This window comes from Pagrus pagrus (assembly GCF_965226575.1).
Source record: "Pagrus pagrus genome assembly, chromosome: 4".
NCBI classification, from domain to species: domain Eukaryota; kingdom Metazoa; phylum Chordata; class Actinopteri; order Spariformes; family Sparidae; genus Pagrus; species Pagrus pagrus.
In genome coordinates this window covers 9,227,656-9,252,614 of record NC_140188.1, presented here as the reverse complement: position 1 = coordinate 9,252,614, position 24,959 = coordinate 9,227,656, and the positions used below count along the sequence as shown (strand labels likewise).

At 43.0% G+C, this 24,959-nt stretch overlaps 3 protein-coding genes across 5 annotated transcripts in view; 1 reads left to right on the top strand and 2 right to left on the bottom strand.

Annotated features, from left to right (window-relative positions):
• The window catches only part of LOC311256258 (diablo IAP-binding mitochondrial protein-like), a 53,412-nt gene that overhangs the window by 7,556 nt on the left and 20,897 nt on the right, over positions 1-24,959 (top strand). The gene's annotated exons all lie outside the window — the stretch shown is intronic.
• On the bottom strand, positions 1,862-7,382 carry LOC311256414 (odorant receptor 131-2-like). Its single transcript, XM_084351475.1, has one exon. It carries the CDS (start codon positions 3,283-3,285, stop codon positions 2,368-2,370), a length of 918 nt encoding a protein of 305 aa, XP_084207601.1. The 5' UTR covers positions 3,286-7,382; the 3' UTR covers positions 1,862-2,367.
• Positions 18,151-22,364, bottom strand: LOC311256413 (odorant receptor 131-2-like). Its single transcript, XM_084351474.1, has one exon. The coding sequence runs from the start codon at positions 21,282-21,284 to the stop codon at positions 20,304-20,306; it is 981 nt and encodes a 326-aa protein (XP_084207600.1). The 5' UTR covers positions 21,285-22,364; the 3' UTR covers positions 18,151-20,303.

Genomic DNA, 24,959 nt, shown 5'->3' with positions numbered 1-24,959 from the left:
TGGCTTTTTACATGTTTTAAGGAAATACATTTATAACCTATTTAATGTGTTTAGAAGAAAATGGCTGAATTTGCTTTACACGGACTTTAACAGTTCTTTTTAAGGAACACAAGCATATCTACTTTATCTGGCAAGAGCCGAGCCCGTTCCATGCTGACTGTGTCTCCAGCTGTGTCTCCTTAGCCTTTGTGAATGGAGTCACCGTTGCAGCTCTCACTGTAACTGAGGGGCGGGTAGAGAATAGGGCAGACGGACCTGTAGATCAACATAAGAGTGTAACATTACGTTACGTGGAACCGAGCCGATTATAACAACAAATGCTAATCAAATTGCAAAGTCACTTTAGCTCATTATTTAGCCTACCTGGAGCTGACGAACTTGATGATGATGCCTCGCTAATTGAGTCGTGATCGTAGGCGTCGTCATGGATTTTTGATGGCGGATCTTCTCCCGCGATGCTGGCTGCAGGTGATGAGCCGCCGGCTGCTACGGTGCCTGCTGTGGGAGTCGTAGTGGCCTGGGTTTTAAAGCTCTCGAAAACGGTGCTCTTCTGCGTCCACTGCCGTCGCTGCGACTTCCGCTCTAACTGCGCCCGTGAAGGTGCGTTCAGGTACCGAAATGTGGTACCGATTGACTTCACGTGAATCAATACTCGGTACTTCGGGGGGAATTCGGTCGGTACCAATAAAAGTACCGAATTCGGTACCCATCCCTGTCCAAAGGCAAGTTGAGTATCTGGAGCATCAGCATTTAGTTGGATGATCTCCAAATGGCCAGAAAAAAGAGCTTTCTTCGAAAACTCGTCAGTCTATTCTTGTTCTGAGAAATGAAGGCTATTCCATGTAAGAAACTGCACTACTTCCATCATAGAACAGCACAAACAGGCTCTAACCTGTAGGCCTACCTTTCTTGTGTATTTTCATTTAATACAATTTATGCTAATCAACTTTATAGGCCCAGCTGCTGCTCCACAACACTTATCCAATGTCGATGTAATTTGCAGATTCTGATTATAGACACAAAACATCTGATCAATCTCATTGTTTTTCCATCATGCGTGATCAAAATTGGCCTCTGAAAAGTGCTGTAATGAGCTCCACTCCCTCCATGTTGAAAACATACAATACAGTACATATGGACAATGTGCAGCAGACTCTGAGCTGGTGAACATCTGTACAAATAAATCTCACTCAAGTGTTTATCTTTTTGGGGAAATAACTACCTAGATAAATGTCCGTTTTACACATTTCACGAGTCTGTAATTCGACTAGTGTGATGTAACATTGATATATGAAGACGGTGAATATTTTACAGGGTTTCTGCAGGGCTTACCAAGTAAAATGTAAGACCTTCAGAAAAATTAAATCTGGAGTGCTTAAGTTCAAACAGAATGTGATGGAGGTGCTTTGTGGACACAGAAGTTCAAAAAACGGGAAAAGTCCAAGTTTAAAAAGCCAGAGAAGAAGGCCCTGTGTTCCACTACGTGTGGGTTGCTACTCATCTGATTTTTAAGATGAATTTTCAATAAGTACTTCAACATGATGTAGCTATCTTAATAAAGACTTTTAAACCATTTTGCCAAAAGAGTTGCTTGGATTGTTCACTTTTATTTAAATCTAAGACCTTTAGTATGAATAATGTTTAAGTTTTAAAGCATGATAGAAAACCAGCAGAGACTAAAGAATGATTTATTTCATCATATTTTTTCATCAGAGGTTCTCAGCAGTGTATAAAAAATAATTTTTCTGTTTATCATTACTATATATATATATATATATATATATATATATATATATATATATATATATATATATGCAAATGATAACATATAAATGCCTTTATTCATTCAGCAAGCCAAAACTGCATTGCACATTGCTTACACAGAAACACATTAATATTAATAACATTTTGTAGGCCACAATTAATGAATGTATTAATGATAGTTACTTTTAGTGTTGACGAAATAATCACATTTTCTCAGAGCTTCTCAGCAGTGTATATAAAGGAGTTTCTGTTGATATAATTACCCTGATAAGTTGTGTCAAAAAGAAGGATGGATTAACAATCAGTTGCAAGTGTGCAAAAATCGACACATACCTATGACGAGAGAAGAAGCCTCTGATGTGCAGTTGTGTCAGTTGTGTTTGTCTTGTCTTCTTTGTACGTGTGCAGCATAAAAACACATTCAATAAGTTAAAAACTGTAAAGACACCCCAAAAAACAAAGTCCATTTGTGATCAGAAAGCCTTATTGGCTACAAAAATGCAGATAAAAGGTTTAGATATTAATCCAAATTGTACTCAATTATGATTTTGAAAGTTAGATGAACAGACATGTTGTCCTGCAGTTTGCCTGCAGGGTTTTATTTTACTTTGTTAGAGCAGCAGAGAAATGTTTCCTGATGTAGCCCCTGAGACTCTGGTCTCTGAAGCCGTAGATGACCGGGCTGAGAAAGCGTGGAATTAGAATGAAACAGAAGTAATTAAAATAGGCGACGTCTTCTGTTCTCCAGTTGGAGCGCTGCACTATGAGAGTCTCAGTGATGGGCATGGTGAAGGCCAACATGCACAGCAGCAGCTGGAAGCCATGCAGCAGCACAGTGTGCATGGCTTTACTCACAGACGCTGTGTCTTGTCTGAGCTTCCTGGTTTCCAGCAGGATTCTCACATATGTAAAGAGGATGATAACAGCCACTACTGTGAAGAAGAGAATACTTGTAGCAGCTTTGAACAATGTCTGAATTTGAGATGAGTTGACACGTTTAGCTTTGCAAAGCACAGGGGTGGAGAGGATATTCACAGCTGGATCATTTTCCTTGATGGAGTGGTCAATGATCGGGAAGATGCAGCTTATGAGCCACAGGGACAGAATAATGATCCAGATGCGGTCTGAGCGCCAGGCGACCGGGCGCTGCAGGGGGTAAAAGATGGCAACATAACGCTCAAGTGACATGGTGGCCAGGATTAACGGTGTGTTCTGGAAAGTGACAGTGGAAATGAACAACAAGGGAATACAGTAGACAAGAGCCAATTTCACCCCTCCCATGGCAAAGAGGAAGAGCAGCACAGTGGCCAAGAGATGCAGGGTGTCATTGATCAGCATGTAGGCAAAAAGGATGTAACATGAAGTGTCCATGAACTGCCTGTGAGACACAAAGATGTGCAGCATGACACCAATGCAGCAGAGGAAGACACAGAAAAACGGGATAACAGCACACACCTTAATGATCACAGACAGGCTGTTGTTGGATGTTACATTGCCTGAAAGTTCAGTCAGATTCTGCATTTTGCAAATGTTGCCAGAAGCAAACCTGTTAAAGAAAAAATAAGTAAATTTTCATATACACTGTGATACACAAATTTAAAAGACACGCACCAAAAAATTTTGTGTGATATCAATCAGATTAAGACTTGTTAAATGTCTCTGAAGCTAAAATGAACAGCATACAACACATACATGCATTACATTTGAGATAAAACCTCAACAAACAAACACTTTACACTGTAAGTGAACACACAACCAACATTCAGGACATGAAATAAACTTCTCTCACCTCAGGATGTCTTCATCAGCCAGAGGAGTCAAAGCTTTAGATCTCTGTTCTTATCAAATAACATGTCTTCAGTGTGCAACATCTCTAGGATGTTCTTCCCCTTATCTGAGTGTTTGCGGCGTTCACAAATCTCCAGAGATACATTATGTACATGCTGTCGTCATAAAGCATTAAGTTTGTCATGAACAACAGAATTCAGTGAGGAGATAGGCCAAACTAGACAGTTCTTTCAAACCCTTTTCCATGCATGCGACTCAAATAATAAAAACTGTAAGAAGTTTTGATAGCCAATTTTGGCAGTGTATTTTCAGTTTTTTGGAAAGAAAAGGACACTTTTTTCTTCAATAAAAATAACATTACATTTATCAGATATAAAGTCTAGACTTTATTTATATGGTAAATGACTATTTTAGCCTGAAATCGATGATTTTTTAATGGAATATCTACTTAAGTGCACAAAGGACTATTTTCAACAACTGTTACTACTGTGGTCCAGTGGCTAATCCAAGTTTGTTGTGTTAATAGGCTAATTGATGATTAGAAAACTCATTTGCAACTAGTAAGCACAGCTGAAAACTGGTGTATGCATTAAAGGAGCACTGAAATTGGCCCTCCAAAGGCAAGTTGAGTATCTGGAGCATCATCATTTAGTTGGATGGTCTCAAAATGGCCAGAAAAAGAGCTTTCTTCAAAAACTCATCAGTCTATTCTTGTTCTGAGAAATGAAGACTATTCCATGTAAGAAACTGCACTACTTCCATCATAGAACAGCACAAACAGGCTCTAACCTGTAGGCCTACCTTTCTTGTGTATTTTCATTTAATACAATTTATGCTAATCTACTTTATAGGCCCAGCTGCTGCTCCACAACACTTATCCGATGTCGATGTAATTTGCAGATTCTGATTATAGACACAAAACATCTGACCAATCTCATTTTTTTTCCATCATGCGTGATCAAAATTGGCCTCTGAAAAGTGCTGTAATGAGCTCCACTCCCTCCATGTTGAAAACATACAATACAGTACATATGGACAATGTGCAGCAGACTCTGAGCTGGTGAACATCTGTACAAATAAATCTCACTCAAGTGGTTGTCTTTTTGGGGAAATAACTGCCAAGGTGCCCAGGCGTGTTCTTTTGTGTCAGGGGCCTGACCCTGACCATTGACTGATGGCAGGGCCCTATAGGTAACAGATTCATTAATGGAGAAGTAGAATTTAGGAGTGATTCCATACGGCTTGAAGATCAATGTGAAAAGTTGACTGGAAATTTGAAAATATTATCATTATCATGTGTTATTATTAGACATTTATGTAACACCAGGTCTTACAGATTGCACTCATGAAATGCTGTTCAACCAACCACAAAAATAAATAAATAATAAAAATGCTATTTAGATAAATAATATCAACTTTCTGCACTAAAAACTTAAAAACAACTGCCTGGTGTCTCCAGAGATTTTTATTTTTTTCCTCAGAGATTTTTACAATTTGGAGTCACGTAAACATGACCACGCATCTGTTTCCGGTCACTCGTCATGGAAACGTGACAATCATGGATCTACCAAAGATACTCTGTAATCTACTGTTTGGACCAGAGAAAACAAACGTGTGTAAACGCGAACCGTACGAGCTAAAAAATGACACACTGGGTCATTTTCACATCTGGTGAAAGCACCTCAGCTCACAGAAGTCCGTAGCTCTGACGCTGCAGGGGACAACGTGCTAACAGCTAACAGCTACTAGCCGCTGCAGCAGCTGGCTGAGCCTCTAGAGCCGCGGCTCGGCTCACGTTAACGGCTACGAGGTCGGTCAGCTGGTGAAGCAGCGGTCTGGTGAGCATGATGTCCGTGACATGTCCCGTTATGCGCGACAAAGTTGTGATGTTGTCAGGTGATGAAAAAGACACCTGATAACGTGTTGATGGAGCGCAAAAACTGATTTCAAGAAAATAAATAAACGATGCTTAGCCTGGCGGGGGGTTAAGTAAGACCTGGCGGCCCGCCAGGCTTATAATGCACTGGTGGAAACCCTGAGATAAATGTTCGTTTTACACATTTCATGAGTCTGTGATTCGACTAGAGTGATGTAACATTGATATATGAAGACAGTAAATATTTGACAGGGTTTCTGCAGGGCTTACCAAGTAAAATGTAAGCCCTCCAGAAAAATTTAATCTGGAGTGCTTAAAGGAATACTTCACTCTAGAACGAAATTCAGTCATTATCGACTCACCCTCATGCTGATGAGAAGTCCAGTGTAGTTTCTTATTCCTCAAAGTGCAGCTGGAGACCTGCGGGGGTACGCTCCTGCAGCAATAATCCATATAATGAGCGTCAATAGTTGCGTCTCCATCCACCTTTTCTTATTCGCATTTTCAAAAATTGTGAATAAATACTCGGATGGAAATCTCAGAAATTCAAAAAAAGGCAGTAAATTTGCAAAAAAGTTTTTACGCTTGGAGGAGGTGGATTTGTCAGCGTTATCGATAAAAGGAAAATGCGACTTTTTGTTATGGAAACAGTTTTTGCGAATAAATCATGACTAATCCGGATGTGATGTCGTGGTACGTCACGTCACGTGACGTTACGCTACGCTACAGTTTGTGTGGGGGGACGAAGAAACTGAAACATTTCTACAGTTAATAAAAGAAGCGAACATTAATGCAATTCTTGATGGAAAACAGCAAAGAAACGCGACGGTTCGTCAGTTACAGAAGCAAATGAGTGCCAAAGGCTTTGACAAACCATGGCAAATCCAAAGAAGCAAATGGAAGAATTTAAAACAATGCTACATGGCTGAGAAGCGTCGGATGGCTACCAGCTGTGAGAGGGGGAAAGCCAAAAGCACATTCAAGTATGTTGATCTAATGGATGAAATTCTGGGCCAAAGACCCCTGGTTACATCACACAATTCTTCGATCAGCAGCTCAGGTAAGATAACGATAACGTTAGAGGACTAACGGCTGACATAAGTAAGCAAGCAGCATGCTAGTAATGTTAGCCTAGTTGTTTATATGTTGTTGTTGTGGTGGTTGTTGTTGTTGTTGTTGTCGTTTTTAACATGATAAGGGATTAAAGTTCTCCGACAGATTTCCGTCCATGTCAATTGACTTATATGGATAAATATAGTTAAATGATGTTAGCAGACTATTACTGCATCTAAATTACTGAGTCAAGTTGGGACAACTACACCGCTGTCTGTCACACAGCATTAGTTAAGGTTGTATTTTGCTTTAATCCCTGTATATGATTTTGTAAATTAACATGCCAGGACTGCGATATTAAGTTTTAAAAGCATTCAATTGTTGTGTTTTGAAACAATTGCAATTTTATGAATAGTCATTATAGTGGACACTGTTTTTTTTTTAAATCCACTGACAACAAAACATTTTGTAATACCTTTATTTCATTAGATAATGGCGATTCAAACATGGAAGGACACGAGTTTGAGAAGGCTGACTTCGTAAGATAATTCAGAAGGTAATGTAAATAAATGTTAATGTCACACAGAGGCGCACACACATATACAGACTGTAATATTAATTTATGACTAAATTTCATATGTGAAAGTTGTTTTTTGTATCAAGTGCTAGCTTTCAAGCAAAACCATATTTATTGAATACAGATAACCAGCCCATAACAAAACAAGGCCGCTCATACAAATAAGGGTGGTAATCTTTGGGCACCTTACGATTCAATTACGATTATGATTCAGGGGCTACGATTCGATTATAAAACCATTATTGATGCATCTTTAATTTAATATTGATGCACGTTTTCACTAGGCGTGTGAATCTTTGGGTGTCTCACGATTCGATTCGATTCCGATTCCGATTCCGATTCTCAGGGTCACGATACGATTCAGAATCGATTCTCGATTCAAACGATTCTCGATTCAAAAATTGATACAGTGGGCAAATTATGGTAGCAGAACAATACAGTTTGTATAAGATTAAAGTCTTGGGGAACTTATTAAATCATAAAAGTGACACACCTACCTGAAATCAGTGCCAGCCTAGCTATGAATGTACACAGAATTCCATCCCCCTGCTCCCATTGCCTTCAGAGACCGCCTTGGTCAACTCTCAGCATCACATGCTGAACTAGAGCATCTCTAATGGCCATTGCTGTGGGATTTGGTTGGTCCTGACGAGCTCTGCGAGGTGGCTGCCCGGGGAGAATGTGCTGGCAGACTGGTAGTGCAGCAGGTGCTGGTAAACGTTTGTCCTTCTCACACAAATTGTGCAGCACACAACATGCAACGACTACCGTTGGCATGAACGAGTGGTGAATGTCTGAACGCTTGGCAAGGACTCTCCATCATGACTTCAGGTGACCGAACGCATGCTCGACCTTGACATGTACTCTGCTCAGCTGCTCATTGAAGATTTGTTTTTCCTCTTAGAGGTTGTGCCCTGAGAATCCCTTCATTAGCCAGGGCAACAGAGGATAAGCAGGGTCCCCAGCAATCAAAAGTGATCCTTGTATTTCTGTCAAAGACAACATTTCTGTACAAAGACAACAAAGACTGTGAAAATAGCGTATAAGACCTATTCAATGTTTGCATTTGAATTTGCTTTTGAGCAATAGGCCTACTGTTATAGATGTAACATTGAAAATGTATATTCATGGCCACATCAAAGTGAAATTATTAACTTCACCTCAAGAGACTACAGGTAGGCCCTATATAAAAGTATATTTAGCCTAATATAGCTACAATGAGCTCTTGATGCCCGGCTCAAGAGCTGAGCGTATTCCCTCAGCTGAACATCATGCTCAGAGAGAATTAAAGTAAACACGGTTTAGCGAGAGCTGTCCCTATTAATGCTGGTTCTAATCCAGCTTCACTTGACTGGATCCCATCCCACTCTCCTCTCTTCTCCTTCTCCTATATGTATAATTTAGTGCACGAAATGCACTAAATCTTGTAAATCTGGGGTAACTGATTACTACATGTGAGTGTAACCTATTTCACAATTTACCTCAACAGACTGGACGTGTTGAATATCGCTGCATCATGTGCGCTGCCTGGGGTATGTTGCGCCCGAGTTTACCGCAGCAGGACACCGTGCAGAGAGAGAGTTTGACAATGAACACACTGAAACCAAGTATTAGTGTTATCGCCTGTTTGCAAAGAGGGAGATCCTGCACAACACGAGTCCACACTCGCTCCTGTCACAGAAAATCTGACCTTCCGTGTTTCCAGGCATTTTTATTACCTCTGGACAATGGGCGTTCATATTTTGGCACAACATTAATGACAACTCCTTGTATGGCAAGATCTTAACAGCAGACTATGTCGTCACCTCCTCCTGTGAAGTCACTCCCTAACTATTAATTATAATAATCTTATTTGTACATTTAACTCACACGTACACAGGAAGGAGTGTTTGCAGAACAACACATATAAGGATACATACATCTGTTTAGCTTATTTCCTTCATGCCCTGATCAGAGAAACTTCTGCTAATAACACACCAACATTCTGTTAACGGTCAAATCACACCTCCTCTCACCCCATGTCTGGCTCGAGGTTAAAACAGTAACTGTCTGTCACCTCTTTCCTGCTTAGCATAATATAGGAGAGTGTGTGTGTGGCCTTGACTTGAGCACTTCCGGTTCTTGCACACTGAATTATGAGCTGCATGTTTAGCTGAGATGAAGCACAATTCTGGCTGCAGCATATTTGTATCATTAGCAATAGTATATTTCCACAATTCCCCCTTTTGGACTCTAACAGAGTCCAACACAAAGAAAATACACAATAGTCACAACATCATCATCAACCTTCACCCAATCCTGGCACACCTTTCGTCTTTGTGTTAACCCTTCATAACATGGGGTTAATGCTTGATTCCATCTCATCAATCAACAGGATAAGTACAATTCCATGTATAACTTTAGAAAAAATAAAAGCAAAGATAACTCATAAGCGCCTGTGAACTCCCCTGTTATTTACCTTAAGTAAAACATGCGTACGCTATTACTCATGATATTCCAAATTTCCCTCCGGTCCATCCTCTTCACCACCGGACGCCAAAAGAGGCATCATGATACTGGAGGTCGTCCTCCGGCTTCTCCTGGCTCTCTTCAGACGCTAGAAGAGGTAACATTACAATGGCCCAAATAAATGATCCTGTGACGATTAACCAACAAATTACGAATATGTGCAAGCATGCGTCTTTCATAGCTCTTGTCCACTCGTCTAGGTGTTAACTGTCGGCCTTAAATATGCATCTAACACATCTGGTCGTTCTTTGCCCGCGTTTCCTCGTGGTGGTAGCTTGGCACGCTACGTGTAGGAGAGGAGCGCTTTTTCACCTCCTCCCTGCTGGACGTCTTCTTACCCCTGTAGGTAGTTTGGCACACTACGTGTCGGAGAGGAGCGCTATTTCACCTCCTCCCTGCTGGAGCTCTTCTTTCTTCGTTGAACCAGGGGTAGACTGCCCTGGCCAACCACCTGATCCTCACCTGGGGATTATTCTGCCCCTTTTGTGGTGGGATCGGTCTGGGAGCCGTTCAGCTCCTGGTTTTGCTCCTGTAGATCTCTCTGTATGTCAGAGAGACTCCTCTGTGGCTCGTCAGCAGCTGCACACTGACTCCAGTGGAACCACGTGTCCCCTTTCCTTTCAGCCGGACAGCGTGTGATGTTCTCTCGGTCACCTGAAACGGTCCTGTCCACCTCGGTTCTGTCCACTTTCGCTTTATGACCCTCAGCAGAACCCACTCGACTTCAGGTGCGGTGTTACTCGGTCCTTCTGGACTCTGGCTCTGCACCTGCTTAGAAAAGGAGGAGACTAGACCTTGCAGTTCGCGGTAATAAGTTTTAGTAGTCAGTTTTTGATCATCATTTTGCAGTAATGGTAACCTCGTATTTGGCCCTGGAAAGCTCTCCCTGACTGTAGCTCGTGAGGGGTAAATCCAGTGGAGCTGTTAACAGAGCTCCTGATTGACATCAAGGCCAGTGGTAATGCATCCAACCAGTTCAATTTAGTCTGTGCACAGATTTTTGCCAATTTGCTTTTTACAGTTTGGTTCATTCTTTCCACCTTCCCCTGTGACTGGGGATGATAGACTGTTCCAAACGCATGTTTTAGTCCTAACATTGCCTCCACCTGCTGGAGATCTTTGTTCTTGAAATGGGTCCCATTATCTGATCTCACCTTTTCAGGGAACCCGTGTCTGGGGATGTACTGATTAATCAGGAACTTTACAACTGTTTGGCTGTCTTCCTTTTTCGCTGGCCATGCTTCCGGCCATCCAGTGTACACATCCACACACATCAACACATATCGATACCCTCGTACTGAGTCTATCATATCTGTGTAGTCTATGATAATCTCTTTTCCTGGTTTGGTTTCCAATGGATATCTACCTGGTTCAAGTTTAACAGTTGGTCTGGCGTTAAATTTCATGCACTGAGGGCATGTCTTAGTCAGATATTGTGCCATGTCTTTCATGTACGGGTGCCACCAGTGAGCAAGATTTCTCATCATCTGTGCCACCCCTACATGTCCTATGCCATGTGCTTCTTCCATGGCCGTCTGTCTTAGTCCTGGAGGTAAGATCGGTCTCCCGTCTGGTCCCCTCCATAGTCCGTCTTTCTCAGTCGCCCCTCGTGCTTTCCACAGTGTTTTCTCCTGTGGAGAGGCTTTGCTCTGGAGTTTAGTCAGTTCTGTCAGGTCAGTGGTAGGTTGCAGGTCTGTCTCTGAGCACATTAACACTGTTTTCCCTACATATCCAGCTGCCTGCTTCGCTGCCTGATCTGCTGCGTTGTTCCCTACTGTTATCTTATCTTTTCCTGTGCCGTGGCCTTTACACTTTATCACCGCTACCTTCTTGGGTAATAGTAAAGCCTCCGCTAATTCCTTCATCTCTGTTTCATGTTTAATAGGTTTCGCTCCAGCTGTGAGGAACCCTACTCGCAACCACTGTCCCAACTCCACATGTACCGCCCCGACCGCATATGCCGAGTCTGTGTATATGTTTACTTCGTCTCCTTGCCCTAGCCTAAGAGCTTCAATTACTGCCACTACCTCAGCCCTCTGGGCGGATTGCGCTCCTGACAGTTTTTCTGCTTTCTTGGTTACCAGTTTTCCCTCTACTTCTTCTACTACTGCGTAGGCTGCCTTGAGCCCCTCTGTCTCATGTCTGAAGCAACAGCCGTCCGTGAATAGGTCCCTAGCCTCTGCTATGGGTGTTGCTTGTAAGTCTATCCTGACTTTCTCTTCTTTTGCTACTCTATCTGAGCATGCGTGTGGTTCTCCTGATCCTATCTGGTCTGCCATGTTGATGCCCTCATGGGAGAACGTGATGTTTGGCGCTTCCAGCAGTTTGCTCATTCGCCTTTGACGCAGTGTGGTGAGTGTAAATGTTTCTGAGTTTACATATGCCACCACGCTGTGTGTTGTTAATATGGTCAATTGATGTCCCATAACGACGTGTGCGGTTTTTTGAATCAGCTTAGCTATTCCTGCTGCATGTTGTGTGCACTGTGGGTGTCGTTTCTCCATGTTATCTAACATAACACTTATGTACATCAATATTACTCTCTCTCCCCCTTTTCTCTGGAACAGAATGCCATTGACACAATTATCTGTTCCAGAGACATCGAGAGAGAATGAAAGTCTGTAGTCTGGGGTTGCTAATTCGGCGGCTGTGGCTAGGCTTTGTTTCAATGTAATAAACGCAATTTCTGCCTCCTGTGTCCAGTTTAAAGTGGCCGATAGATTACGCATGCCCTGCTCCTTAATGAGTTCGCGCAGTGGTTGGGTCAGTCCTGTGTAGTTGGCTATGTATGTCCTACTGTAGCCTGTCAAACCGAGAAAAGACAACATATCTTTTACTTTTACAGGTTTAGGGTGGTGCAGTATGGTGGATTTATAAGAAGCCGACATGCTCACCCCCTTTTGAGAGATCGTGCGTCCGAGGAAAGAAACCTGTTTTCTTGCCAATTGTAGTTTCGCTTTACTGACTTTAAAACCTGAGGTTGCCAGGTGTTCAAGAACCGATTTTGTCGCTTCTAGGCATGTGGAGGCTGACGGCGCAGCGATCAGCAAATCATCCACATACTGGATTAGAGTAGTGTCGCCGGGGAGTTTGCAGGTGCTGAGAACCTCTTTCAGCACCTGGTTAAACAGTCCCGGCGAGAGCGCAAACCCTTGAGGTAACCTTGTATAACGCAGCTGTCTACCTTGAAAGGTGAACGAAAAGATATCCCTACAGTCTTCTGCCAAAGGTAAGCAGAAAAAAGCGTTAGCCAAATCAATACATGTGAACCATCCCTGGGACGGGTCAAGGTTCGCCAAGGCAACATAGGGGTTAGGCACCGGTACAGTGGGAGTCGTCAATATATCGTTAATGGCTCGTAGGTCGTGAGCCATGCGGTATTTACCTGTACCTTTCTTCTCTACTGGTAAAATGGGTGTGTTCCAAGCCGAGTAAGAGTCTTCCAATACCCCACGCTCTAACAAACCTTCTATCGTGTCTGCTATACCGGCCTCCGCCTGAGCTTTATGGGGGTACTGTCTGATCCACAAAGGGGATTCTGTGTTAATTTGGAACGTTACTGGGGGGCAGTGGGTGAGACCCACATCTGTAGGCCCTTCTGCCCACAAATGTTCAGGCAGAGCTGCGATGATGTCTGACGCTAAGGGGTGATCTGTTTTTTCCCTGCCATGATCCCTAGAAATCTGTTCGTGTTCTAACAGAGCGCAATCTGTGCGAGACACCTCGATTTTATAAGTTTTGGCAGAGGTTGAATACTGAACCCCAGGTATTTGAGTATCTGCCCAATCAGTAGTCATGCAAGAGCGTTTAACCACCCCGCCCAGTTCTTTGGCCTGGTGCTGGGGGTGGATGGCCAGTGATATGTGTGGAAACGCCTCGTCTTCCATCATATACCACTGCAATTGTTCAGGTGTCAGAATTACCCCCGCTGCCACCCCCTCTGGTGCCACATAGATGTTTTGCGTTTTGATTTCCCACAATTTACCATCCAATTTCTCATTAAATTCTTCCTGGTACCAATTGGTCTGCAGCCTGTCATAAAACAAGGTCACGTGAGGTGGGTCGGGAGGTGAGACATATGGTTCAATCTGAGAGATCCAGGGTTTCCAGTTCAGGTAAGCTGAGAGGATACCCGCTGCCTGTGGTGTTTCAGGTTGTAACATTCCCCAATATATGTCGGCACATGCCTCTTCCACCGGGGTCATAAGATATTGACCTCCGGAGTGAGATGCAAAACAGTCAAAATGCCTGCCGTCGGGAAGAGTCACTTTTAGGCCGTCTGGACTGCAGAGGATGGATGCTCCCAGCTTAATCAGTAGGTCACGCCCCAGTAGATTTACGGGCACTGTGGGGGAGCAAACAAAACAATGTGTAACAGTCTGCCCTCCGATCTGCGTGATCAGAGGAGTGGTGATTGGCAAAGTCTGTTTTTCCCCAGAGAAGCCCACTACTGTCATAGATTGGTCCGAAAGTTTACAAGATGGTGCACGAATCAAAGTAGAACAGGTCGCCCCGGTATCCACCAGGAAGGGCAGTGTTTCTGAATCGACTGTCATTGACAACATTGGGTCTGCCATGTTAATGTTGTCAGAGCCTCTCTGTGGGGTGTATCAATCTTGGTACTCTCCCTCCCACTGTTCCCATCCGGTAACAGGGTATTGACCTGCCTGCTGGCCTCGCGACGGACCCGCTCCTCCTGGGGCTCCTCTGTCGTTCTGACCCTGTCGTCCTTGGTGACCTCGGCCTTCTGCTGCAATTAGGGCGGGGCAGTCACGCACCCAATGGCCCTGTTCCTTACAATAATAGCAGCGGCCTCCCCCCTGCCACCTTTGTGGTCCCCCACGACCTCTACCGCCTCTCCACGTGCCCCTGCCTCTACCGAAACCCCCAGATGACCTGTATGGCTGTGCCCCCTCAGGGGTTTGAGGTTGTGGCACCCAGGGAGGTGTTGGGTATAAGTCTGGTCCTGACTGAGCCTGTCCGGCAACCATTACTTTAGTCTCTTTTTTCTTTTTATCATTTACTTTCTGTCTAGCTTCAGCTAATTGCATTTTTAGTAATTGTGCCTGCAGCTCTTTTACCTCGTCATCTTTACCGTCGAGACCATCCTTAACTCTAGTCAGGTGGTGTATTAAGTGTTTCTCCCAGGCAGTGGAGTCGCAGCCGTCCATGTCCGGGTTACTGTCCATGGCGGACTTTACTTCAGTGGGGACTCCTTTTAGTACGGCTAATCTGTACCAGATGCTCTGTATCCCCTTATTACCCGGATGACACCCCGTGTTTCTGATCCACGTCTCTTTACTTTTGTCTAAGAAGTCTCTAGGACTTTGTTTTGGATCCCAGGTAAGTTTGGGAACTGCGGCGGAATTTGGTAATGGGTACTTTTCTCGCAAACCTTCACCGATTTCTGTCGACCAACGCGTGAAAGGGATACTGTCAGGTAATAGTCTAATCCCTGCTTCTTCTTCTACCTGATTTAAGTCACTAGTACTCAATACCCTACTGGCCACAGCGCGCCAATCCCCGAGCGCAAGCTGCTGTCCAGCCGTCAATTTATCTAGCTGATCCAACCACCGGCTTCCGCCCTCCGAAATCGGGGGCAGTTTATCGACGAGCGTTTGTATGTCTCCTAGTGGGAATGGTCGATATTTCATGTTGCTACCGGATTGTATCAGGGGGAAATTACCAGGTGTGTTAAGCTGCTGATTACGTGACCTAATTCTAGTGTGGATCCCTCCCTCTAGAGGCTGTTCAGATCGTACTAGCACCCTTTGTTGTAATCCCCTCTCTATACGTTCCTGGACATTATCTCGATCTAACAACCTCATGACTTCGTCGCACTGCATCTGCTGTCTCTCATCAAGCCATTGAAGGGCTGATGCACGCTCGTGATCCTCCCTTTCTCTCTGCCAATCTTCCTCTGTCTTTTCTCGTTCCCAATTGCCTGCCATTGACCCCGCCCCTTCTGATCTACGTCCCTCATGTGCTCCATCAGTCCACATCCCTTCAACCTGCATGTCCACTCTCCCTCGCCTGTCTCTGCCCCTGTCTTCCTGTCCTCTCTTCTCCTCAAAATGTCTCCTAAGCTCCTCCAAAACTCCTTCAACATACTCCCTCTGTCTTTCATACCCCTCCCTTTCTCTAATAAAATCCTCTCTGTCTCTGCCTGCATGAGTTTCATTTCCTCTGCAGCCGACTTCTTGCCCTGTGTGCGTTCTGCCACCCCATTTAACACTGTCAGCTGTTCAGCTATTGTTTTAAAGTCTGTTATCGGTCCCCACCCGTCGTCATCTGTCTCTCTGTCAAATTCTCCGTCCATGTTATGTCCGTTCAGAGTCGTTTGTCTAGGGTCTGTTGTGTGTACTACAATCCTTCTTATGCGTTACAAACTTAAGTTTTTTTTGTTTTTTTTTATACAAAACTGTGTGTTTCCTTTATCAAAACTGCCACAAACACAGTACTACAAATTCACAACACTGCAATATCACAACACTGCGTTTTATACAAAAATTTCACAACACTGCAACTCTCACAACACTGCGTTTTATACAAAATTATGGGTTTTTCTTTATCAAACTGCCACAGACCCGGTGTTGTAATTTTATAACACTGCGGTCATGTGCACTACAAGCCCAATTAAACGTTGCAAAACTAGGTTTTTGTACAAAACTCTGTATTTTCAAATGTATATCAAATTGCCACAGACACGGTGTTGTGATTTTACAATACTGCGATTTTCAACACATAGCAAATTTCCAACATTGCACAAAAATGCCTTAATCCAGAGTTTTCGCTACCTACTTCAACAGGCCACAGCTTTTGTTAACACCGTTAGGTTTCAGGCTGTGCTGCTGCTTCGGTGCATTTCCGCTCTCTGGCAATCATACACAATTTCATTCATTCATTACCCTTATGTGTGTTTTATTTCTTCTCATGTATGGAGTGATGAATTCACAGGACTTTCTATCTCTGTTCTTGTCAAACAGCTCACAGTTCTTTCCTGATCTTGCAACTTTACTTCAGTCGCTCACAGGCCGTTCTGGTCTCTGCTGTTGACTCACAGTTATGATTCTGTTCTTGTCAAACGGTTCACAGTTCTTTCCTGATCTTGCAACTTTACTTCAGTCGCTCACAGGCCGTTCTGGTCTCTGCCGTTGACTCACAGTTATCTCTAGCCTTATGTGTAGCTAGTTTTATCCGAATTCTGGCCCGCTGAGAGCTATGACACGCTATGTTCCGAGTACTCAGCTTCGGGCAGCAAAACTAGCTTTGCTGCCGGACACCAGAATTTTATACATCTGTAATTTGAGCTCCCGTTACCATAACGCAACGATCCTCCTATCAGGACAATCGTGCCTCTGTGCCCGGTCACTCAACAGTCATTCACATGTGTATTGCCTGGTCTTATTCTATCCTCTTTTAGATATTTAGGGGTCCTCAATCCCAGGGCCTCAAACCCAACGCGCTGGTCTTACTGTCCCACCGTTTCTGAATAACTCACAGTCTTATCTGGTCTCGTTACTCCGGTGCATTTTGGACAATTCACAGTCGCTATACAAGGGTCTCGTCAGACCCAAGTTGGAGTTGTCACACTCAGGATCTTCCTTTACTTATTTTAACACACACTTCTCAAGAAATATTTATCACCTTTAAATATACTACGAACCCCACAGCGGTTCAGCCAACTCTCTCTTTACAAATTTTGACAAGTTACTACTAGGATTCAGGACACGTTAAAATTTAGTAATATCCAATGCAGAGCAAATTTCTGCTTACCCTTTTTGTGGTCGACCCGTGTCCCTCATCCGTTCGTACCTGGTCTGTCGTCCAATGATGTCTGCTTTCTCTTGTTCAGTCTCGACTGTGTCGTCGATCCCGGACGAGCCCCCAAAATTGTTGCGCCCGAGTTTACCGCAGCAGGACACCGTGCAGAGAGAGAGTTTGACAATGAACACACTGAAACCAAGTATTAGTGTTATCGCCTGTTTGCAAAGAGGGAGATCCTGCACAACACGAGTCCACACTCGCTCCTGTCACAGAAAATCTGACCTTCCGTGTTTCCAGGCATTTTTATTACCTCTGGACAATGGGCGTTCATATTTTGGCACAACATTAATGACAACTCCTTGTATGGCAAGATCTTAACAGCAGACTATGTCGTCACCTCCTCCTGTGAAGTCACTCCCTAACTATTAATTATAATAATCTTATTTGTACATTTAACTCACACGTACACAGGAAGGAGTGTTTGCAGAACAACACATATAAGGATACATACATCTGTTTAGCTTATTTCCTTCATGCCCTGATCAGAGAAACTTCTGCTAATAACACACCAACATTCTGTTAACGGTCAAATCACACCTCCTCTCACCCCATGTCTGGCTCGAGGTTAAAACAGTAACTGTCTGTCACCTCTTTCCTGCTTAGCATAATATAGGAGAGTGTGTGTGTGGCCTTGACTTGAGCACTTCCGGTTCTTGCACACTGAATTATGAGCTGCATGTTTAGCTGAGATGAAGCACAATTCTGGCTGCAGCATATTTGTATCATTAGCAATAGTATATTTCCACAGGTACCAACACAGACATCACGGATGAGCAGCTGGTCGTCCACAACCGCCTGGAGCACAATACAAGGCCGCCCTTTTCGATTCACATAGTCACTGTACCCAACTGCTGGAGCAAGTATTGGGATATGTGTTCCATCCACTGAGCCATATACTTGTGGGACATAGTGGAGTAGGTGGTTACGCGCCACAATTTCTTGCGCTTCCGCAATGTCGGGGAATGTGATGCACTGGGCCATCATCTTGGATTTTATTGCGTCACATGTCACGTACATGCAACGATGGACCGTGGACTTACTCACGCCGAAAGTTTCCCCAACGACCCGGTACTTCGCGCATGAAGCAAGCTTATACAGAGCTATGGCAATCCTTTTTCTGTCGGCACAGGTGGTCGGTGGCTCGGGAGAAGTGGTCCCACAAATGGCCCGATTATAGCACACAGATCTTCAAATGTGGCCCTTGACACCCGAAAATGTTTGAGCCAGAGTTTGTGGGTGAAGTGCTGCTGGACGACGTTCCGTAACAAATGGAGAACGACGCGGTCTCCCTCCAGCAAACTCCGACAGCACTCGTAACATTAAAAATCTTCTTTTCCTTCTCCTCTTCAGGAGGGTTTTGTAGGCTGTGAACGCTGACAAAATTGTAGCTAATGTTCCCCCAAGAGCCGACAGGTTCACCAGTAAATTGTCCATGATGTTGAGTGTCAGCTGAGTGTCAACTGTTGTCATGGATACATTCACGCTCTCTTATGACGTAATCTCACGGCGCACTCCTCCTCTCGCAATACGCAAAACAATAACGAATGGAAACGGGCATAAATTTGCATTTGCTTTTTGCGCATTTTCACAAAATCCGCTCTTAAATTCGATGCATTTGGATGGAAACCCAGTTACTCTGCCTGAGACGAAAAGTTCCATAAAACTACACAAAAACCTTGTAATATTCCTCCATACTGCTCGTCCGCTGCAATCCAAGTATCCTGAAGTGGCAACATCCAGAGTTTACTCGAAACGACATCATTTAGTACATTTTTATAGCCTAAACAGTCACTATACTATATTTGCCTGGAGGCACGCTCCCGCGTGCACACAAGTCTCCCTCACACCCACTTGCACTACGGAAGCCGTGCCAGGTAATATCAACAGAACTCGCGATAGATACACACTGGTATTTACATCTAGCTGTGAGTTTCAAAGTTTCAAATCACTAGTGCAGGCATATCCCAGTGTGTGTGTTGTGTGTCACTCAGTCGGACTCAGCATGAGGGTGAATCGATAATGACTGAAATTCGTTTTAGAGTGAACTTTTCCTTTAAGTTCAGACAGAATGTGATGGAGGTGCTTTGTGGACACAGAAGTTCAAAAAACGGGAAAAATCCAAGATTAAAAAGCCAGGGAAGAAGGCCCTGTGTTTCACTACGTGTAGGTTACTAATCAGCTGCTTTTTAAAATGAATTTTCAATAAGTAATTCAACATGATATAGCTATCTAAATAAAGACTTTTAAACCCTTTTGCCAAAAGAGTTGCTTGGATTGTTCACTTTTGTTTAAATCTAAGACCTCTAGTATGAATAATGTTTAAGTTTTAAAGCATGATAGAAAACCAGCAGAGACTAAAGAATGATTTATTTCATCACATTTTCTCAGAGGTTCTCAGCAGTGTATAGACGCAAATTATAACATATGAATGCTTTTATTCATTCAGCAAGCCAAAACTTAGTTAGTTGCACATTGACCAGCTTACACAGACACGCATTATTACTATTAATAACATTTTGTAGGCCCTAATTTATTAATGTATTAATGATAGTTACTTTTAGTGTTGACGAAAATAATGACATTTTCTCAGAACTTGTCAGCAGTGTATATAAAGGAGTTTCTGTTGATATAATTACCCTGATAAGTTGTGTCAAAAAGAAGGATGGATTAACAATCAGTTGCAAGTGTACAAAAATCGACACATGCCTATTACGAGAGATGAAGCCTCTGATGTTTAGTTGTGTCAGTGTTTGTTTGTCTTGTCTTCTTTGTACGTGTGCAGCATAAAAACACATTCAGTAAGTTAAAAACTGTAAAGACATCCCAAAAAACAAAGTCCATTTGTGATCAGAAAGCATTATTGGCTACAAAAATGCAGATGAAAGGTTTAGATATTAATCCAAATTGTACTCAATTATGACTTTGAAAGTTAGATGAACAGACAAGTTGTCCTGCAGTTTGCCTGCAGGGTTTTACTTTGTTCGAGCAGCAGAGGAATGTTTTCCTGATGTAGCCCCTGAGACTCTGGTCTCTGAAGCCGTAGATGACCGGGCTGAGAAAGCGTGGAATTAGAACGAAACAGAAGTAATTAAAATAGGCGACATCTTCTGGTCTCCAGTTGGAGTGCAGCACTATGACACTCTCAGTGATGGGGATGGTGAAGGCCAACATGCACAGCAGCAGCTGGAAGCCATGCAGCAGCACAGTGTGCATGGCTTTACTCACAGACGCTGTGTCTCGTCTGAGCTTCCTGGTTTCCAGCAGGATTCTCACATATGTAAAGAGGATGATAACAGCCACTACTGCGAAGAAGAGAATACTTGCAGCAGCTCTGAACAATGTCTGAACCTGAGATGAGTTGACAATGGTAGCTTTGCAAAGCACAGGGGTGGAGAGGATATCCACAGCTGGATCATTCTCCATGAAGGAGTGGTCAATGATCGTGAAGATGCAACTTATGAGCCACAGGGACAGAATAATGATCCAGATGCGGTCTGAGCGCCAGGCAACCGGGCACTGCAGGGGGTAAAAGATTGCTATATAACGCTCGAGTGACATGGTGGCCAGGATTAACGGTGTGTTCTGGAAAGTGGCAGTGGAAATGAACAACAAGGGAATGCAGTAGACTAGAGCAAATCTCACACCTCCCATGACAAAGAGGAAGAGCAGCACAGAGGACAAGAGCTGCAGGGTGTCATTGATCAGCATGTAGGCAAAAAGGATGTAACGTGAAGTGTCCATGAACTGCCTGTGAGACGCAAAGATGTGCAGCATGACACCAATACAGCAGAGGAAGACACAGAAAAACGGGATAACAGCACACACCTTAATGATCACAGACAGGCTGTTGTTGGATGTTACATTGCCTGTGAGTTCAGTCAGATTCTGCATTTTGCAAATGTTGCCAGAAGCAAACCTGTTAAAGAAAAAATAAGTAAATTTTCATATACACTGTGATACACAAATTTAAAAGACACGCATCAACAAATTCAGTGTGATTACAATCGGAACAAAACTTGTTAAAAGTCTCTGAAGCTAAAATGAACAGCATACAACACACAAATGTCTTAAATTTGAGATAAAACCTCAACAGACACTTTACAGTGTAAATGAACACAACCAACATTCAGGACATGAAATAAACTCCTCTCACCTGAGGATGTGTTCCCCAGCCAGAAGAGTCAAAGCTTCAGATCTCTGTTCTTATCATGTAACAGGTCTTCAGTGAGCAACATCTCTGGGATGTTCTTCCCCTTATCTGAGTGTTTGCGGCATTCACAATTCTCCAGAGATACATTATGTACATGCTGTGGTCATAAAGCATCAAGTTTGTCATGAACAACAGAATTCAGTGAGGAGATATGCAAAACTAGACAGTTCTTTCAAACCCTTTTCCATGCATGTGACTCAAATAATTAAAACTCTATGAGGTTGTACTGATTAAAGAAGCACTGAAATTGGCCCTCCAAAGGCAAGTTGAGTATCTGGAGCATAAGCATTTAGTTGGATGGTCTCAAAATGGCCAGAAAAAGAGCTTTCTTCAAAAACTCATCAGTCTATTCTTGTTCTGAGAAATGAAGACTATTCCATGTAAGAAATTGCACTGTTTCCATCACAGAACAGCACAAACCGGCTCATACCTGTAGGCCTACCTTTCTTGTGTATTTTCATTTAATACAATTTATGCTAATCTACTTTATAGGCCCAACTGTTGCTCCACATTATTTTTCTGATGTTGATGTAATTTGCAGACTCTGATTATAGACACAAAACATCTGACCAATCTTATTTTTTTTCCATCATGCATGATCAAAATTGGCCTCTGAAAAGTGCTGTAATGAGCTCCACTCCCTCCATGCTGAAAACATACAATTCAGTACTTACTGTATGGACAATGTGCAGCAGACTCTGAGCTGGTGAACATCTGTACAAATAAATCTCACTCAAGTGGTTATCTTTTTGGGGAAATAAATAACTAGATAAATATCCGTTTTACACGTCATGAGTCTGTGATTCGACTAGAGTGATGTAACATTGATCAATCAATCAATCAACCAATCAACTTTATTTATATGGCACTTTTCATACTGTACGGTAACACAAAGTGCCTCACAGAGGTTAAAAACAAAACAGAACAAAACAGAACAAAACAATACAAAACACCATGAAGACCACAAACCTCCCACCCCCACAAACATACACACAGATACACATTTACATACACACTCACACACATACACAGACATACGGACAGACATACACACCCACACACAAACATACACACACCCACACACATACACTAGCTGTTGCTAAGGAGACATGGCTGGGCACCGAAATCACAGGTGAGGAAGAAGCTACCTTTGGGGGCCATGCACACCGAGAGGAATCATGGTCCATGACTGCAGGGGCGCCACCACATAGACCCCCCGAGCCCAGGCAGACAGGAGGCTCCACACCAAGGTGTAGAGCTCTCTAGCCACCCGGGCCAGGGCCATCCACGGGACAGCACCCCCATCGGTGGACCAGAAGCAACTCCCGGTGTGGTAGGCCCCCAGGAGGAAACACTGGAAGATCAAGGGGCTAAAACAGTAAAATAAGATAAAAGGTATAGGAGCTAAAACTGAGGGAATAAAACAATAGAATGTATAAAATAGACCTTAAATAACGACTAAAACATTGAAATAAAACATTGAAGTAAAACAATAAAGTAATAAAACAGGATAGACTAAGCTAAAAATAAAAATATAATAATAATAATAATAATAATAAATAAATATGTAAATAAATAAATAAATAATAATAAATAAATAAGGATAGTAATAAACAATAATAAAAAATGTAAGAACTCAGAAAGAGTTAAATGAGTTTAGTTAAAAGCCTGATTAAAAAGATGGGTCTTGAGCCTCTTTTTAAAAACATCAACATTCTCTGCGGCCCTGAGGTTCTCTGGGAGGCTGTTCCACAATCGGGGGCCATAATAACTGAATGCCGCCTCCCCGTGTGTTCTAGTTCTAACTTGTGGTATCGTTAAAAGGCCAGCACCAGAGGACCTCAGGGTCCGCGAGGGTTGATAGGGTAAAAGTAATGCAGATAGATAAGAAGGACCAAGACCGTTAAGACACTTAAAAACTAGTAGAAGAACCTTAAAATCAATCCTGAAGCGCACAGGGAGCCAATGCAGCGATTTTAAAACAGGTGTAATATGCTCCCGCCCTCTGGTCCTCGTCAGCACTCGTGCAGCTGAGTTTTGTAATAATTGTAAGTTATGCATGCTCTTTTTGGGAAGACCAGAGAGCAGGGCATTACAATAATCTAAACGACAAGAGATAAAAGCATGCATCAGCACCTCCGTGCTGGCCTGAGAGAGAAACGGGCGGACTCTGGCTATATTCTTAAGATGGTAAAAACCTATCTTTGTTATGTTTTTGATGTGTGGAATAAAAGTGAGCTCAGAGTCAAAAATCACGCCGAGATTTTTAACTGATTTTGAGGGTTTAAAATCCTGTAACTTTGGTAAAAGTTTCTCTCTCTGGCCTTCAGGACCAATGACTAAAACCTCTGTTTTGTCCTGGTTGAGCTGTAGGAAGTTTGCTGCCATCCATGACTTAATGTCTAAAATACAGTTAAAAAGGACATCAATTGGCCCTGTGTCATCAGGCGACACGGCGATGTACAGTTGCGTATCATCAGCGTAACTATGGAAGCTGATGCCGTGCCTCCTGATGACGTCCCCAAGGGGCAGCATGTAAAGATTAAAAAGAGTTGGACCTAAAATTGACCCTTGGGGAACCCCACACTTTATCTTATGGGTTCCTGAGGAACATGTATCCATACTTACAAAGAAACTTCGATCAGTGAGGTAGGATGTGAACCAGTTAAAAACAGTACCAGAGAGGCCGACCAGGTTCCTCAGTCTATTTAATAAAATGTGATGGTCTACTGTATCGAAGGCGGCGGTTAGATCCAGTAGTACCAAGACTGTGAGTTTGTTGTTATCCAAATTATACCTGATGTCATTTAAAATCTTTAAGAGTGCTGTCTCTGTACTGTGGTTCATCCTAAAACCAGACTGGTGAGTCTCTAAAATATGTTTTGAGTTTAAAAATTCGTTTACTTGATTAAAAACAAGTTTTTCTAAAATTTTACTTAAAAATGGTAAGTTGGATACAGGCCGGTAGTTATTTAAAACATTGGGGTCTAAATCACTCTTCTTCAGAAGGGGCTTCACCACCGCTGTTTTAAAGGAGGTGGGGAAGACACCCGTCTGAAGAGAGCAATTCACCAAATACAGCAGCTGTTCCTCAAAGAATCCATAGAGTGTTTTAAAAAACGGTGTGGGAATGGGATCTAAAAGGCAGGTTGTGGGTTTTACCTGGGAGAAAACTCGACCAAGTGTCCTCGCATCAACCAGGGCAAAACTCTCCAGTGTTTCCTCGGGTAAAAGCAATGATCCAGGTGTTAAAAGCTGTTGGGATAAAAGACTGGATCTGATGTCATTGATTTTTCTTCTGAAGTGGTCTGCAAAATCCTCGCAAAGGGCGTTATCTGGTGTCTTGGAGGATTTTT